Source organism: Arachis ipaensis, chromosome B03 (assembly GCF_000816755.2).
Source record: "Arachis ipaensis cultivar K30076 chromosome B03, Araip1.1, whole genome shotgun sequence".
NCBI lineage: Eukaryota > Viridiplantae > Streptophyta > Magnoliopsida > Fabales > Fabaceae > Arachis > Arachis ipaensis.
Genome location: NC_029787.2, coordinates 93973440 through 93990184, shown reverse-complemented (window position 1 = coordinate 93990184; position 16745 = coordinate 93973440). Strand labels below are relative to the sequence as shown.

General features: G+C 33.7%; 3 protein-coding genes and 2 long non-coding RNA genes across 6 annotated transcripts; all 5 read right to left on the bottom strand.

Annotated features, from left to right (window-relative positions):
- Positions 457 to 1423, bottom strand: LOC110270238. The gene is made up of 3 exons (XM_021119092.1): positions 1120 to 1423; positions 938 to 1031; positions 457 to 848 (listed from the first exon to the last, which is right to left on the bottom strand). Exons 1-3 carry the CDS (start codon positions 1203 to 1205, stop codon positions 687 to 689), a joined length of 342 nt encoding a protein of 113 aa, XP_020974751.1. The 5' UTR covers positions 1206 to 1423; the 3' UTR covers positions 457 to 686.
- On the bottom strand, positions 2562 to 4130 carry LOC110270237. Its single transcript, XM_021119091.1, has 5 exons — positions 4018 to 4130; positions 3842 to 3919; positions 3728 to 3766; positions 3582 to 3640; positions 2562 to 2883 (listed from the first exon to the last, which is right to left on the bottom strand). The coding sequence occupies exons 1-5, from the start codon at positions 4035 to 4037 to the stop codon at positions 2699 to 2701; spliced, it is 381 nt and encodes a 126-aa protein (XP_020974750.1). The 5' UTR covers positions 4038 to 4130; the 3' UTR covers positions 2562 to 2698.
- Positions 4446 to 14239, bottom strand: LOC110270239. Of its 2 annotated transcripts, none has more exons than XR_002359545.1 (3): positions 14175 to 14239; positions 6441 to 6767; positions 4446 to 4546 (listed from the first exon to the last, which is right to left on the bottom strand). It is a non-coding gene; the product is annotated as an uncharacterized LOC110270239 (long non-coding RNA). The 2 variants fall into 2 exon arrangements; XR_002359546.1 differs by lacking the exon at positions 14175 to 14239 and adding an exon at positions 6849 to 6879.
- Positions 11756 to 13858, bottom strand: LOC110270240. The gene is made up of 2 exons (XR_002359547.1): positions 13767 to 13858; positions 11756 to 11876 (listed from the first exon to the last, which is right to left on the bottom strand). It is a non-coding gene; the product is annotated as an uncharacterized LOC110270240 (long non-coding RNA).
- Positions 15069 to 16362, bottom strand: LOC110269491. The gene is made up of 3 exons (XM_021117359.1): positions 16240 to 16362; positions 15538 to 15885; positions 15069 to 15185 (listed from the first exon to the last, which is right to left on the bottom strand). The coding sequence occupies exons 1-3, from the start codon at positions 16351 to 16353 to the stop codon at positions 15069 to 15071; spliced, it is 579 nt and encodes a 192-aa protein (XP_020973018.1). The 5' UTR covers positions 16354 to 16362.

Sequence of the window (16745 nt, the reverse complement as noted above, 5' to 3'; positions counted from 1 at the left end):
TTATGCTTAAGATGGGTGCAAATTGTGCTTCATAAGGTGTGCAAAATCTCATTAAAACGGGTGCAAATTGTGCTTCATAAGGTGTGCAAAATCTCATTAAGACGGGTACAAATTGTGCTTCATAAGGTGTGCAAAATTCTGTTAAAATGAATGCAAACTGTCTAATTTATGTGTGCAAAATCTCATTATAATAGGTGCAAATTAAACTTATTTATAGATACAAAATTAGTTTGTAATATAACCCCACTCATGCTTTCTGATATGAGAATGAGATCATGGGACATAACAACTACTCCAATTTATATATAAGATCATATATGATTCATACATAGCTAAAAAAGGAATTATTCATTCATTGAAAACTGAAAAGTCTCTCTTGTGTTTGCTTACATTACATTAGCATGCACTTGGACTCCTGAACTTCCCCAAAGATTCATCGAGGCAATTAATCAGCTTGGAGGTTCAGAAAGTGAGTGCATACTATATAGTAAAAAATACAAAACAATACCTTTCTACAAAACAAGTATATCTAATGATCCCTTGAACTCTGTTATATACAAAACAAGTATATCCAATAACCCCTAAAAAGAGATGGTAACTCTAAGTCTTGAATTTCAATTTTTGCGCTTCTTAACGAGAGCTTTCTTTCTAAAGCCCTTCCCAGCTGAACCAAGGCATTGGATCATCTATTCATCAGTATTACATACTATGTAAGGACTTGATTGAGCTGGAGTTGGCTTTACCACTCTATATTTCTCTGATTTGTTTATAACATCCTTAAGAAGGGCATTTGAAGGTGATGTAAGCATTTGGATGACCAATTGCTTCTTTAGATTAACGCACTCAAACTGCAATAACAATGTTCACAAAGATCATAAATTATAAAAAAACATGAACATCAAAAGCAAAAATAAAAACTATACAAAAAAATATTTACTTCCTCCCATTCTGGCATGTTGGACACATTAATCTCGATACTACTAGGATTCCACATTTCTACCCATTTTATTACAAACAATCCGCAATCATAGCTGAAAAAATAATTGAATTAGAATTCGGTTAGTCTTATCATGTACATTTATATTATTTATAATATAACATAATTAATATTATGCTTACTTATTTGATTGTCTAGGGAGATTCAAATAAATTGGGATCGGGTCATTCTTTGGTAGCTCATAGTTCGGCACAGCTATCGAGACCATTTGTTGAATCAATTTGCTCTGGAAAAAGGTTCATTGTTAATAAATAAAACTATTAAACAACATAATATAATATCATGTGAGCAAAACGAAATTATATCGCATATATGTCTAACTGCACCCTATCTCCTTTGGCCTCTTTATACAAGGAATCCAAGACAAAAAGTATCTTTTCATAGATGTCATAAGCATATAGCCACCAGTGATAGTCATAGCAGCACGACACCAATAACTGCATTATATCATATTTGCTTATTAGAAGTGAAAGTCTTGACCAACAAATCGATTTATAATTTAACAAAGTAACGATGAAATTGTCAAAAACCATAAGTACCAAAGGATACAGAAATACTTCTCATGATTAGGGTCAACAGATTCAAATGAGGCAAAAGGAGGCATCACTAACTTTAATGTATAAACAAAGAGAAGCTCCAATGCCCATATATCAAGTATAAATTCAAAAACAGAGGATAGCATTAAGTAATATATTTATGTCTATAACTTTATATGGCCAATTATTGTTATTAGTCCAAAAACAGAGGATAGCATTTCTGTTTCATTTCTGTTCCATTATAAATATTTAATAGCCTTCAAATGAAAAAAATTAACACAAGGTAACAGTGACAGGCTATGTGGATAGAAATAGGGTTCTGAAGAAAGTGCAGAGCACAGGGAATAGACACACCCAGAATTAAATAAAGGTAAACATTTTGGGTCTAGTACTATAATCTTAAGGGATTCAACTATGGTAGAGAAGTTTCAACTATGATAGGGAAGGAATGAAATTAATCCACAAATAGCATGACACTGACAAAATAAATACATAGCAAATATAGCTCTGGCACAAACAAAAAAATTAATACAATACATAGAGAATAGTTTTAGTTTTACTCACCCATCTATGTTTTGGAATTTCCTTTTGCTCAAAGAAGCTGTCACCATTCTTTCCAAAATCATCGGGAAGAAGTACATAACTTTTTTTCTTTCTTTTGACCAAGTGTCCCCAATGTGAAAACATCTCTCCCTATATATAAAGAAATAGTTAGATTATAAAGTTTAAACTCTCCAATTATAAAACTGAAAAAGTAGTTTGTAACTTTGTATACACACCAAAACAAAAGCATTTATGCAATAGACATCAAAGCTAGGTGGCCTTAATTTGTTGAAAAAAAAGACCATATAATTCATAACCTGCATTTTACAATGTAATGTTAGTTCCAAAACAAAATACACATAAAAATATATAAAAAAAAAAAACAGAAACATGTCACAGTCAAGAAATCTAACCATATTGTTTATCTGATGTCTTGGCAACATTGACATGATATCCTCCCTAACAAGCATTGCTCTAGGTATGTCTTTTAAGATGCACAAAGTCTCATCCTTGTTCAACCTATCGTCTGTTGTCCAAAAGTATATTTTATCCCTATCTACTTCTGTTAACTTATTGTCCTCTATCACCTTTTCTTCTTCCCCTATTTTGTTTTTCTCATCTATCACCTATTTTTCCCTATTTTGTTTTCCTCATGTATCATTAGGGAGAATGATGGAATTGATGGTCGCACAGGTTCTTGTGTCTTCTTGATTGGAGAAGGTGTATAAATATCACAGTCTTCTATTTCTAAGAATGCTTGGACTGCACTTTGCACAATTTCTCTCCATTCAGGTTTTATTGCATCATCTAAAGCATAAAACAGAACATATACACAAAAATTATATTAACATATGCACACAAAAATGAGATTTAAAATAGAGAGAAAGTGGAATCTAAATAATAGGAATGTGAGTGCAAACTATGATTCATGTGTGCAAAATATCATTAAGGTGGGTGCAAAACATCAAATTCATGTGTGCAAAATCTCATTAAAGCGGGTGCAAATTATCAGATTTATGTGTTCAAAATATCATTAAGGTGGGTGCAGAACATCAAATTCATGTGTGCAAAAATTCATTACATAGGGTGCAAACTTGCTGATTCATGTGTGCAAAATCTCATTAAAGCAGGTGCAATTTATTAGATTCATGTGTGCAAAAAATCATTAAGGTGGGTGCAGAACATCAAATTCATGTGTGCAAAATCTCATTAAAGCGGGTGCAAATTATCAGATTTATGTGTGCAAAATATCATTAAGGTGGGTGCAAAACATAAAATTCATGTGTGCAAAAATTCATTACATAGAGTGCAAACTTACTGATTCATGTGTGCAAAATATCATTAAGGTGGTGCAAATTAAAACATTAAATTTATGTGTGCAAAAATTCATTACATAGGGTGCAAACTTGCTAATTCATGTGTGCAAAATTACATAACAAAAATCTCATATATATTCACATAATACATAATGCAAAACAACAAACACTAAGAACTATAATTTATACCAATATTGCTAGGCGATCTCATTGGCGATCTCATGTTGTTTTCATCTTTTTTGTCTTCCCTATTAAATCAATAAAAACAATAATTAAAGATTTGTAGAACAATAAAAAAAATCATAACTATAAAAAAGCACATACACTATTTTTACCTTGTTTTGACCTCTTTCTCCTCAACTTGCTTTGCATCACTATAAAGAAGAATACACTATATTTTACTTTACATTCTCTTTTATTACAAAAGATAAATCAAAACTAATTTTTACCTTTCTTTATCTTTTTGCTCATCTGATACATTATCATCTTCCTTTGACATTTTGTTGTCATTATTTTGTTCATCAAATCTATAAACAAGAAATTTAATTAGTGATAAAGAGTGTTTGTAATACTCATAGGCTTCAGTCCTTTCATTTATAACATCCCAAAACTTTATTTTTTTTACCTTTCTTTCTTTTCCTTCATTGTGTTATCTTTATTAAGCTCCTTCGCCCCCCTTTTCTTAGCCAAATTAGCTGGTGCTCTTGTTGTGTTCTTTGCAAATTTAGCATTAACACCACCTTGCTTAACTAAAAGGGTAACAATACCCTACAATAATAGTCACACAGATTGTAACACCCTCACTACCAGAAAGTCACGCTTCCGGCTGCGCCACTCTGATAGCAAGAAGTATTACGACTACTTTATATACTTAATATTAAAATAGGAGCCTGTGACTCAACACCGTATCGCTGATTTCTTTGAAAACCGGAAATAAAAACTTTATCTTAAAAAAAACAAACACATAGATTCAAATACAAGACTTCTTACATAATATCTTATAATATAATATATATAAAACATACAACTCCTATCCCTTTTACAAAATTGCAAAGACGAGGGAAGAGAATAATCTAATTAATTCAACAACAGATAAACCAAACGCAGTATAACTCCTCTTAATGCTTCTTCTTTCGGTTCCTGAAAAGGTAAAGCTGTAGGAGGGTGAGAACCTAACCACACGGTCTTACCACGGAATTTCAAAGTTGTCATAAGAAGATATTTAATAAGAAAACTGTTTTCAAGCTCAGTGATTATCATTGTCTTATGAATCTCTTTTAAAAACCAATAAGTAAACGTTCAAAACTTTTTCAGAGAAACAATGTTTAATCTTTCAGAAATCCGAAACATTTCCTTTCTTAAAAGAAAATCTCAATCCGAAACCAACCACGCAACCAATAACACAATCATTAATTCAGCACCAAAGTTCATTTTCAAATGTAGCACGTGAGGACAAACACAGGCAAGACAGACAAGGAAAACACAAGTAGGTAGCAATTACAGCAAATAGTTCAAGTAGCAATTAAGAACAGTTTAGCAATTAGGCAAACCCAAACAAGTTCAAACCCAAACAAAGCATACAAATGCATATGATGCATGCCTGTCCTATGGCTGATGAGGCTCATCTGTCGGTTATCTAGCCAACCCGACAAGTCTGAATTGTCCTTAGACTGTCCCCCGTCGCGCATCCCCATGAGTCTATGCATAGATTTTACATTTATACATCATTCAAATCACTCACTGGGGGCTATGCATACCCGAAAATTTATACGTGCCCGGTCACCCTTACGACGTAGGGTCAACAGAGTATCGAGATCCAACCTGGAACACGTGGTGGCAAGCCACGGTTCTTTACCCAGGGAACTCGTATCTTAGATAAACGTGCAGAAGCCACATATGTTTATTCATAATCATTCACCCATCATCATTTCCGCCTTTCATTAACAATTCATATCAAACCAATCATTATTCAAGCCATAAGTCACTTTATTTCTCAAATCTCTTCAAACTCATAATTCAACTTTCCTCAAAATCAATTCCTTTTCAAATCTTAGTCGCTTAATATAACATTTTACAAAACTTTCAAGAGACTTTCAATCATCACCTTAAAACGGAACTTTCTTTGAGAAGACACAAGACTTTAGGGAAGAATAACCTGCCTCACTTCTCAAACTCTTTAGATATCCTCGAAATCATAATTACTCAAATTGAAATCATTTAAAATTGAGACTTAAAACCAAAACTAAGGCATGTAGGCCAAAAGTTCCGATCCACTTTCAAAACCAACTTATTTATGCTTCAAAGCCAATTTCATTTCGTTTGTAAATCGGAAACCTTTCCAAATCTCGGAGTTGTTTAGTCTTGTTAAGTCAAAATTTAAAGAATACTTCAAAAGCAAAACGAACATAATTAATCAATGTTCAACTTCTTTTAAAATCCACTAAAACTCTTCCAAAAGTACTTCTTTAATCAAACTTCAAAACATAGGCCCCTTCATATTTAAATCAATTAGGAAACATAAATTTTTATTAAACAGCTTAAACTCGAAACACCAATTTCTTAATAAATTAAGAACCAATTCGTAAAACCTCTCAAATCGCAATCCTTTTCTAAATCACATTTTAAAACAGAATCTAAATTTTTTATAAAAATTCGGTAGCATCTCCCCTAAAACTTAGAATTTGCCACCCGTTTCGGGTCCCAACCAAACCATTATACAACCCCTTCCACGGGTTCAAAACCAAATCAGTTTAAAATCAGACTAATTTCAAAAATTCATATCCTTTTCATAATTCAAGAAATCAAATCCAAACTCAATCCATTTTCAATGAACCAAACACATTTTCCAAAATTGTAAGAAAATATTTCACCAACCAACTATATAACTAAATCAAACCACAATCCAATCAAACCACAAACAAGTTCATCCCAAAACATCCTAACAATACATAAGGCTTATACAAACACTAAAAGTACATTTATCACATTAATATCCATTTATAACAACTCCAAATCATGAAATTAAGTTCTTTGAAAAAAAGCCCCTACCTCGATAAGCAAAACCATAACCCACATGTGTGAACTGAACTCTTTTTGCTCAGCCGAAATCAACGGCAACTTAAGCCTCAGCCCTAATCTCTTTCACAGCAACTTTAACCACGGCACGTAAGAACCGAACTCAACCTAAAGCATTAACATTGCAAGGACCTTAAAAATATATCACAGAATAGTGACTAAAAATTTGGAACAGGGAAAGGCTTACTGAACCTACCAGTATCCGGGAAAACGGAACGGCAGCGACTCTGTTGACGACACAGCAACTTGATGTCGCATGCACGGGTACTGAACTCAGCATGCAAGAACCACAACTCAGCCCTACATTACCATCATCTCAGTTACTCTAATAGGCTATGACGAAAAACTGATTTCGAAGGTTTCAGAGACGATAAGGCTTACCCAGGGAAAAAGGACTTCAGTGGTGGTTCTTAGTGGCAGCAACGGCAGTGTGGAGCTCCGGAGACACAGCAGTAGCGCGGGCATAATGACGGCGGGGCCAGCAACACAGTGGCGACGGCAGCTCCGCGACGGTTCTCTCTCTCTCGTCCTCTGTTCGGGACTCCAACGGCGGATCTGGTGGCGGACCTGAAGGCAAGGCGAGCTCCCTCTCTTCTTCACAAACGGCGACGGCGTCTGGCAGTGGGGAGGACAAACGGTGGCGGCGAGCGTGGACGGCGACCCAGGCTTCACAGACGGCAACTGGATGGCGCGGTTCTCTCCTCCTTCGCTACCTTCTCTCTCGCCCCAGTTCTGACCCGCGACGGCGTCGGCTTCACAAGCAGCAGCGGCAGCGAAGGGCTTCTTCCATGCTTGCGAGTATGACAACGGCGAGGCACTGATGCGATGGTGACGGCGAGCTCCACCTCTCCTGGCGTTCCCTCATCCTCGGTGCCCTCTCCCTCTCGGTTCGTCGTTTCCCTCTCTCTTTCTTCTTTTCTTTCTTTCTTTCCTTTCTTTTCCAAAGCGTGTGTGTGTACGTTAGTCTGTGACGGTGGGTGGGGGTGAGTGGGGTGAGGTGAGTGTAATGTTAGGGTTTGGGGTGGTGTGGGATAGATTAGAAAATTTAAATAAAAATAGGGATAATAATGTAATTTTATAAAATAAATAAAAATAGAATAATAATTGAAAACCAAATTAAATATAGAGTATCTATCTCAAAAATACCTTCGAAATACAATTTTTAAATTATTTTCATTCGAATGCTAATTTAACAAAAATTAGAGATAAGTAAATTAATTCTCCTTTATTTATAAAGTAAAGTTAGAAATCTAAATATTTAAAATTAAAGCATATAAAATATTCGCTATTTATTATTTTTTATCAATTATAAGGACTCTAAATAGTAAATAAGGATTTACTCAATTTGTGTATAAAAATTTCTAAAAATATAATCTTAAATAAATATAATAGATCATAAATAATTAATTAATAACTTTTCAAAATTAAGGGTCTTACATCTTACCCCACTTATAAAAATTTTCGTCCTTGAAAATTAAGTTAATAGACAGAATACTAAAATAGTTTTGAATACTTTACTTTGGTATACTTTAGAAAAATAGAGGTCTTGGCAGATATAGGTATATATTTTTCCAAATACCGAATAATTCATAAAACTTAGGTGTAAGGGAAAAGTATGGTCTAAAGTTAAAAGATGGTTCATAGCGAAAATGTTATAGGGGCTACTATTTTACCAAAACTTGGAGCACAAGAAGGTGTAAGTGTTCAAGTTAGGTGTTTGCAAAAACAAAGGGGGTAACTAGGTAGCAAAAGTTTGAAAACAGGTTGACGTGAACAAACAGGATAACGTCTGCGCATAGATTTCATACTAACTTCAAAATTTCAACTTCCAAATTCCATCAGTCACTTCACAACCCCTTAACCGCCACAAGCATAATCATTCGCAAACTTTTACAAGGAACAAAACTATCACACTCCTCATAACATTGCATATTTACCGCTTTCCCTTTTCACGTTTACGAACTGCATTCTAAAGAGACTAACACTTTGCTTATTATGCCTAAAGGTCATAGGTGACTCTAAAGCTATCCCCGAGTTTATTCGAAGGATATAACACCTTGGAAAAGGACAAACGACAAGGACAAAATTCGTAAGAGCTTGAAAGAATTGTTGAGATCACAAGTAATCAGGGATGCACAAGGAATAAAAAGCGCCAGAAAGGAAATTAGTTTGGCAATCCCAAGAATGACTCCCGAATCAATGAAATCTGATGGGAATAATAGAAAGAAAAGTAGTGTAGTAGTTTGAAATAAAATCAAGTCGAGTCTCGGAATATGAGGTTTACAGAAGAAGACTGTTTAAAACCAAAGATAAAGCTTATAGAACTCAAGAGTATGGTTTAAAAATACTTTCGAATACATTGTTTGTAAAGAATGGAAAACTTAAGGGAAAATCATTTCATGATTTGAAAAAGAAAATAGGTAACAAACATCCTTCAAAAGATTAATAAAAGCTTAAATGTGGCATTATCTCAATATAAATTCAAGTGGAAATAGATTACACAAACTTTGTAAATGGAAAGATTAATTGGGCTAAGAGCAACATTGTATTTTCTCTTCTTTTTCAAGCATATATGAAAACTACAATCTTGTTGGAAGGAAACCTGAGATAAAATTTTACTTATAAAAGAAAAGAAGATACATTACAATCAAACAGGTTTAAATCACATACAGAAATTTTCAGAGTATAAGGTAAAGGAGTGTAGGCTGAATTGAAAGTGATTTTATTAAAACTTCAATAGACAATTATATCGCACCAAAACAAGTTCAAATCACATCAAAGAGAGGCACTGCTCAAGTAAAGGAATGAAAAGTCAAGAACAACTTTGCATAAGAATAAATCAAAACTTGTTTAAAAAGGTTTAAAACAAAACTCCAATAATATACTTGAAATCACAGCCTTATAAGGATGTTCAATAATATTAAGATGCACTAAGAAGAAAACCAACTCATTTCAAGAAAGGAACTCAGCAACTTAAAAGGTTGATTCAAAACTTAAATTTAAATTTTTTTTCCAAAAGAATTCAAAACTTCTTCAAAAGTGGTTGAAAACAAAATTTTGAAAGTATACTTGGAATAACCACCTCGCAAAAATCATTTAAGAAGATTACGATGCGCTTAAAAGGTAATCAACCCATGGAAGAAAGTATCTTTAAATCAAGGGAATTTAAACAAAATCTCACTAGGCTTGGAATATCAAACAAGTTTTCAATTGATCCAAAGGAATACAAAACGCACAAGGCAATACAATTCAATCTATAGAAAATTCTCAAGAAAGAACCTTTGACTAAAGAAAGACAATTAAGAGGGTAAACGGTGCATTAGATAGAAACAAGGTCAAGCTGAGTCGGATGAGTGTGAGATTCACAAAAGAAGGAAAATTAAGACTAACGGTGACGTTCACAAAAGTAAGAGAGTAATTAAATACAGAGTCAAATATGACATCGATAGAAGTGAAAGGCTCAAAAAGGAATTGGTCCGTTCTTGAAAGGGAAGATATGAACCCAACATTTTCGAAAGAGCAAAGAATGCTTAATTAACGTGTTATGCTAAACCAAATTCGAATTAAAAATAGATCAAGTGAAGTTTATTAAATGAAAATCAACTAGAAAGAGACAAAAATCTTCCTTTGAAGAGTATCTGAATACATAATTAAGCAAAAATATTCATAAAAATTGTAATATAGTTGTTAAAAAAAATCAAGTTGCATACATATGTTTTAAAATAAGTATATTTTTATAAACCAGTAAAGGAACTGGTGAGTTATTGGGGGTAAATAGTTTTTTTTTTAGCTTTATATGGAGAAGATCATATTAAATCAAAAACAATTTTAAAAAGGTTTCAAGAATAGTCAAGTAAGAAAAATTAAATCACGTCTTTAAAATAACAAAAACAAAATTCGAAATATAAGCTTAAAGGAATACACTGCATCAAAATAAGTTCAAAGTTGTACGAAATAATACATGGATCAAGAAAAGAGTTCAAACAAAGAAAGACAAACACCCCAAGGACGTTAAGTAGACATATGTGATTAAAATCAAACGAGGCAGCTTATGAACAGAAGAGTAGGATTGAGGAAACATCAATTTACTTCCCAAAAGAAATAACAATTACGGATTCCAAGGTAAACTTATGGGAGAACAAGTCACATGACATACACAGAGTTCAAGACACCGAACCGAGTAACTTCAAGAAATAGTTTCTAACGATCCCCAAAACCCGCGACTCACATTACCTATAACTCACATATTGTCTATGTTAACCCATTGGTGTTTCCATGTACATAATCCACTAGCGTTAAGCCGGCCAAACATAATACCAGGAATTATGCAATGCAAGACTAATGGCGTTAATCAATAGACTGTCATGTGCATAAAGCTCTAATTCTCATTATCTGAACGAGACCTACTACATGACAAACGCTCAGAGTATGCATTTGAAGCATAGTCAGTCCATTCCTCAGGCTCTACAGGAAGGGCCGCTCTGATACCATAATGTAACACCCTCACTACCAGAAAGTCACGCTTCCGGCTGTGCCACTCTGATAGCAAGAAGTATTACGACTACTTTATATACTTAATATTAAAATAGGAGCCTGTGACTCAACACCGTATCGCTGATTTCTTTGAAAACCGGAAATAAAAACTTTATCTTAAAAAAAACAAACACATAGATTCAAATACAAGACTTCTTACATAATATCTTATAATATAATATATATAAAACATACAACCCATATCCCTCTTATAAAATTGTAATAACAAAGACGAGGGAAGAGAATAATCTAATTAATTCAACAACAGATAAACCAAACGCAGTATAACTCCTCTTAATGCTTCTTCTTCCGGTTCCTAAAAAGGTAAAGTTGTAGGGGGTGAGAACCTAACCACACGGTCTCACCACGGAGTTTCAAAGTTGTCATAAGAAGAGATATTTAATAAGAAAACTGTTTTCAATCTCAGTGATTATTATTGCCTTATAAATCTTTTAAAAACCAATAATTAAACGTTCAAAACTTTTTCAAAGAAACAATGTTTAATCTTTCAGAAATCCGAAACCTTTCCTTTCTTAAAAGAAAATCTCAATCAGAAACCAACCACACAATCAACAACACAATCATTAATTCAGCACCAAAGTTCATTTTAAAATAGGAGCCTGTGACTCAACACCGTATCGCTGATTTCTTTGAAAACCGGAAATAAAAACTTTATCTTAAAAAAAACAAACACATAGATTCAAATACAAGACTTCTTACATAATATCTTATAATATAATATATATAAAACATACAACTCCTATCCATCTTACAAAATTGTAATAACAAAGACGAGGGAAGAGAATAATCTAATTAATTCAACAACAGATAAACCAAACGCAGTATAACTCCTCTTAATGCTTCTTCTTCCGGTTCCTAAAAAGGTAAAGTTGTAGGGGGTGAGAACCTAACCACACGGTCTCACCACGGAGTTTCAAAGTTGTCATAAGAAGATATTTAATAAGAAAAATGTTTTCAAGATCAGTGATTATCATTGCCTTATGAATCTCTTTTAAAAACCAATAAGTAAACGTTCAAAACTTTTTCAGAGAAACAATGTTTAATCTTTCAGAAATTCGAAACATTTCCTTTCTTAAAAGAAAATCTCAATCAGAAACCAACCACGCAATCAACAACATAATCATTAATTCAACACCAAAGTTTATTTTCAAATGTAGCACGCCAGGACAAACACAGGCAAGACAGACAAGGAAAACACAAGTAGGTAGCAATTACAGCAAATAGTTCAAGTAGCAATTAAGAACAGTTTAGCAATTAGGCAAACCCAAACAAGTTCAAACCCAAACAAAGCATACAAATGCATATGATGCATGCCTGTCCTATGACTGATGAGGCTCATCTGTCGGTTATCCAGCCAACCCGACAAGTCTGAATTGTCCTTAGACTGTCCCCCGTTGCGCATCCCCATCAGTCTATGCATAGATTTTACATTTATACATCATTCAAATCACTCACTAGGGGCTATCCATATCCCTAAATTTATACGTGCCCGGTCACCCTTACGACGTAGGGTCAACAGAGTATCGAGATCCAACCTAGAACACGTGGTGGCAAGCCACGGTTCTTTACCCAGGGACTCATATCTCAGATAAACATGCAGAAGCCACATACGTTTATTCATAATCATTCATCCATCATCATTTTCGCGTTTCATTAACAATTCATATCAAACCAATCATTATTCAAGCCATAAGTCACTTTATTTCTCAAATCTCTTCAAACTCATAATTCAACTTTCCTCAAAATCAATTCCTTTTCAAATCTTAGTCGCTTAATATAACATTTTACAAAAGTTTCAAGAGACTTTCAATCATCACCTTAAAACGGAACTTTCTTTGAGAAGACACAAGACTTTAGGGAAAAATAACCTGCCTCACTTCTCAAACTCTTTAGAAATCGTCGAAATCATAATTACTCAAATTGAAATCATTTAAAATGGAGACTTAAAACCAAAACTATGGCATGTAGGCCAAAAGTTCCGATCCACTTTCAAAACCAACTTATTTATGCTTCAAAGCCAATTTCATTTCGTTTGTAAATTGCAAACCTTTCCAAAGCTCGGAGTTGTTTAGTCTTGTTAAGTCAAAATTTAAAGAATACTTCAAAAGCAAAATGAACCTAATTAATCAAAGTTCAACTTCTTTTAAAATCCACTAAAACTCTTCCAAAAGTACTTCTTTAATCAAACTTCAAAACATAGGTCCCTTCATATTTAAATCAATCGGGAAACATAAATTTTTATTAAACAGCTTAAACTCGAAACACTAATTACTTAATAAATTAAGAACCAATTCGTAAAACCTCTCAAATCCCAATCCTTTTCTAAATCACATTTTAAAACAGAATCTAATTTTTTTATGAAATTTTGGCAGCATCTCCCCTAAAACTTGGAATTTTCCACCCGTTTCGGGTCCCAACCAAACCCTTATACAACCCCTTCCACGGGTTCAAAACCAAATCGGTTTAAAATCAGACTAATTTTGAAAATTCATATCCTTTTCATAATTCAAGAAATCAAATCCAAACTCAATCCATTTTCAATGAACCAAACTCATTTTCCAAAATTGTAAGAAAATATTTCAACAACTAACTATATAACTAAATCAAACCACAATCAAGTTCATCCAAAAATAGCCCAGCAATACATAAGGCTTATACAACCACTAAAAGTACATTTATCACATTAATATCCATTTATAACAACTCCAAATCATGAAATTAAGTTCTTTGAAAAAAAGCCCCTACCTCGATAAGCAAAAGCATAACCCACACGTGTCAACTGAACTCTTTTTGCTCAGTCGAAATCAACGGCAACTTAGCCCTCAGCCCTAATCTCTTTCACAGCAACTTTAACCACGGCACGTAAGAACCGAACTCAACCTAAAGCATTAACATTGCAAGGACAATAAAAATATATCACAGAATAGTGACTAAAAAATCGGAATAGGGAAAGGCTTACTGAACTTACGAGTATCCGGGAAAACGGAACGGCGGCGACTCCGTTGACGACGCAGCAACTTGATGTCGCATGCATGGGTACTGAACTCAGCATGCAAGAACCACAACTCAGCCCAACATTACCATCATCTCTGTTACTCTAATAGGCTATGACGGAAAACTGATTTCGAAGGTTTCAGAGACGATAAGTCTTACCTAGGTAAAAAGGACTTCAGTGGCGGTTCTTAGCGGCAGCAACGGCGGCGTGGAGCTCCGGCGACACAGCAGTAGCGTGGGCATAATGACGGCGGGGCCAGCAACACTAAAAATATAATCTTAAATAAATATAATAGATCATAAATAATTAATTAATAACTTTTCAAAATTAAGGGTCTTACACAGATTATATTATACACTCATCATATTATGCAAAACAGAAAAAAAATCCAGAAAAGGTTCAGTTCACTAGAAATTAAAAATTGAAAATAAAAAACAGAGATCACATATTAAATCCAGTTTAGTTTCAACTTTGTTATTTACCATTGTAATTGTATTCTCTGCAGTTTGCACCAAACTTGCCACTATTTTTCTTTTGTCACATTGCATTCAATCTTTAGAGCAAATAACTACACACTAATTCACTAATAAGCACACCACAAAATAGCATAATTATACTCACTAATCCACATCTGCACTCAACAACCTTGGAATGTCATTTTACTAACTTCTAAAACACGACATGCAAATATAAGACTTAGAATAAAATTGAGGCACTATCATAACTATAACTATGCCATTTGAGCATTCTATATAGATAGCAGGATTTCAACAATTAGGAATTCAGCATAGTTGTATGTATCTCAAACAACACACATATCACACATCACACAAGAACACATAAAGGATCAAACCTAATTAATATATTTCCTCTTGGATAAACAAAACGTAGCTGATAACTAGAAGTGAAAAGAATTCAACTTAGAAATGTGCATTAAGGGGTTCATTAATCAAAAGAATTCTGGATATTATAAGCAATCATCAATTTTTTAAAAAAAAGAAGCGAATTAACAAGATAAAATAAATAACACAAACCGTTGGCCTTTGCTTTGATTACTCCTGTGTCAACTTCTTTGCAAGTTTTTCTTTATCCCAATAAGCAATCCATGGTGGTGGAGGTCCCATATAATTTTCCTTATCTCCGAATGTGTCTTTGTGGTAATAGATAATCTACAAGCAAAATAATAAATGTAATGATTATCATCAAAAAAGAAATCAAAAAAGGAAAAAAGGATAAGTACATTAGACTGATTACCATCAAAATATAAAGACAACCATCAATACTTAATGTATTTTTTTCTTTGAATTTTTGAACCCCTTTCATAAGCTCATCATGCATAAATCTTGCCCAATTGTATCTTGTGATATTCTCTACATCAACAATGGCACGTAAGTGCTTTGGGGATGTCACAACACTACTTGTTGGTGCCAAAAATGAGCTAATAATGAACATTGTAAATGCTCTCCTAAAATAATCTCTCCCTTTGGATGTTGAAACATTACATTCTCTTAAATGTAATACTTCTTGTAACCATGGGTTTGTCACAGACTTGAATGGGGCAACTAATCTTTTTTGCTCTGAAGTCCAATCTTCTTCTTCTGGAAAAATTTTACCAATTGAAGGTAATCCTATAGCTAACCCAATTTTGTCTGTTGTCACATCGATATCCCCTAGCACTAATTCCAGTTTGCTTGTTGTTGTGTTATATGATTTAGCAAGTGCGAGGAATAACCGCCTATCAATTTTCCAATCTTGAATAGCCTTCATGGATGAGAATCCCATTTTATCAACTTCAAGTTTTTGCTCTTTTGTAAGAGAATTTATCGTTGTGAAAACCGAAACGGGAGAACAACGACATTCTATCACTTTCTGCAAACATAAAGTAAAAAATCTTATTAAACTGGGTGCAAACTATGCTAAGTGATATGTGGAAAATTTTATTAAACTGGGTGCAAACTGTGCAAGTAAGGTGTGCAAAACTTGACTAAAGTGAGTGCAAATTGTAAAATTGATGTGTGCAAAATCCAATTAAAGTGGGTGCAAACTGTCCGAAAAATGTGTGCAAAAACAATTATATTTAGTGCAAACTATGCTGAATAAGGTGTGCAAATTCTCATTAAAGTGGGTGCAAACTATCTGATTCATGTGTGCAAAATTTCATTCAGATGGGTGCAAAGTGTCCTGAGTAAAGTGTGCAAAATCCCCTTTTAAATTGGTTCATACCCGAGATTCTAGTTCTTCAAGAGTTTTCTGCTGCATTTTCCTTCTAGTTCCTGTTTCAGATTTCTTTGTAGTTGTACTTCTTCGCGGCATCTTAATATCTGGATCTTTTTCCATTTTCAAATAATCACTGCATATTATTAAGAAACATACTATTAACAAAGCTAGTAATCAATTATGCAGTAGCCATTATCAAAGCTCTACCACAATAAAGCTGTACTAACAAATAAGATAATAACTTAATGAATTTTTTCAAAGATTTATAAATTAAAAGTTCCAGCAATATTACTATTATGATTCATCTGCATTCAATGTCATATGTTTAACCTTTGACACTCCAGAACATTCTAGAAGCTTAAGTGTTCAGGCTAAAGAAAAAGTATCACCCTAGAAAAGTAATAATAAAGGTAGAAGAAGAGAAGAGTTATTATAGAGTTGCTGCGGTAATTTTTCAAACAGGTGGTGGGCAATCTACTCATGAAAATGGTGTTGCTGCGTCTTATCATGTT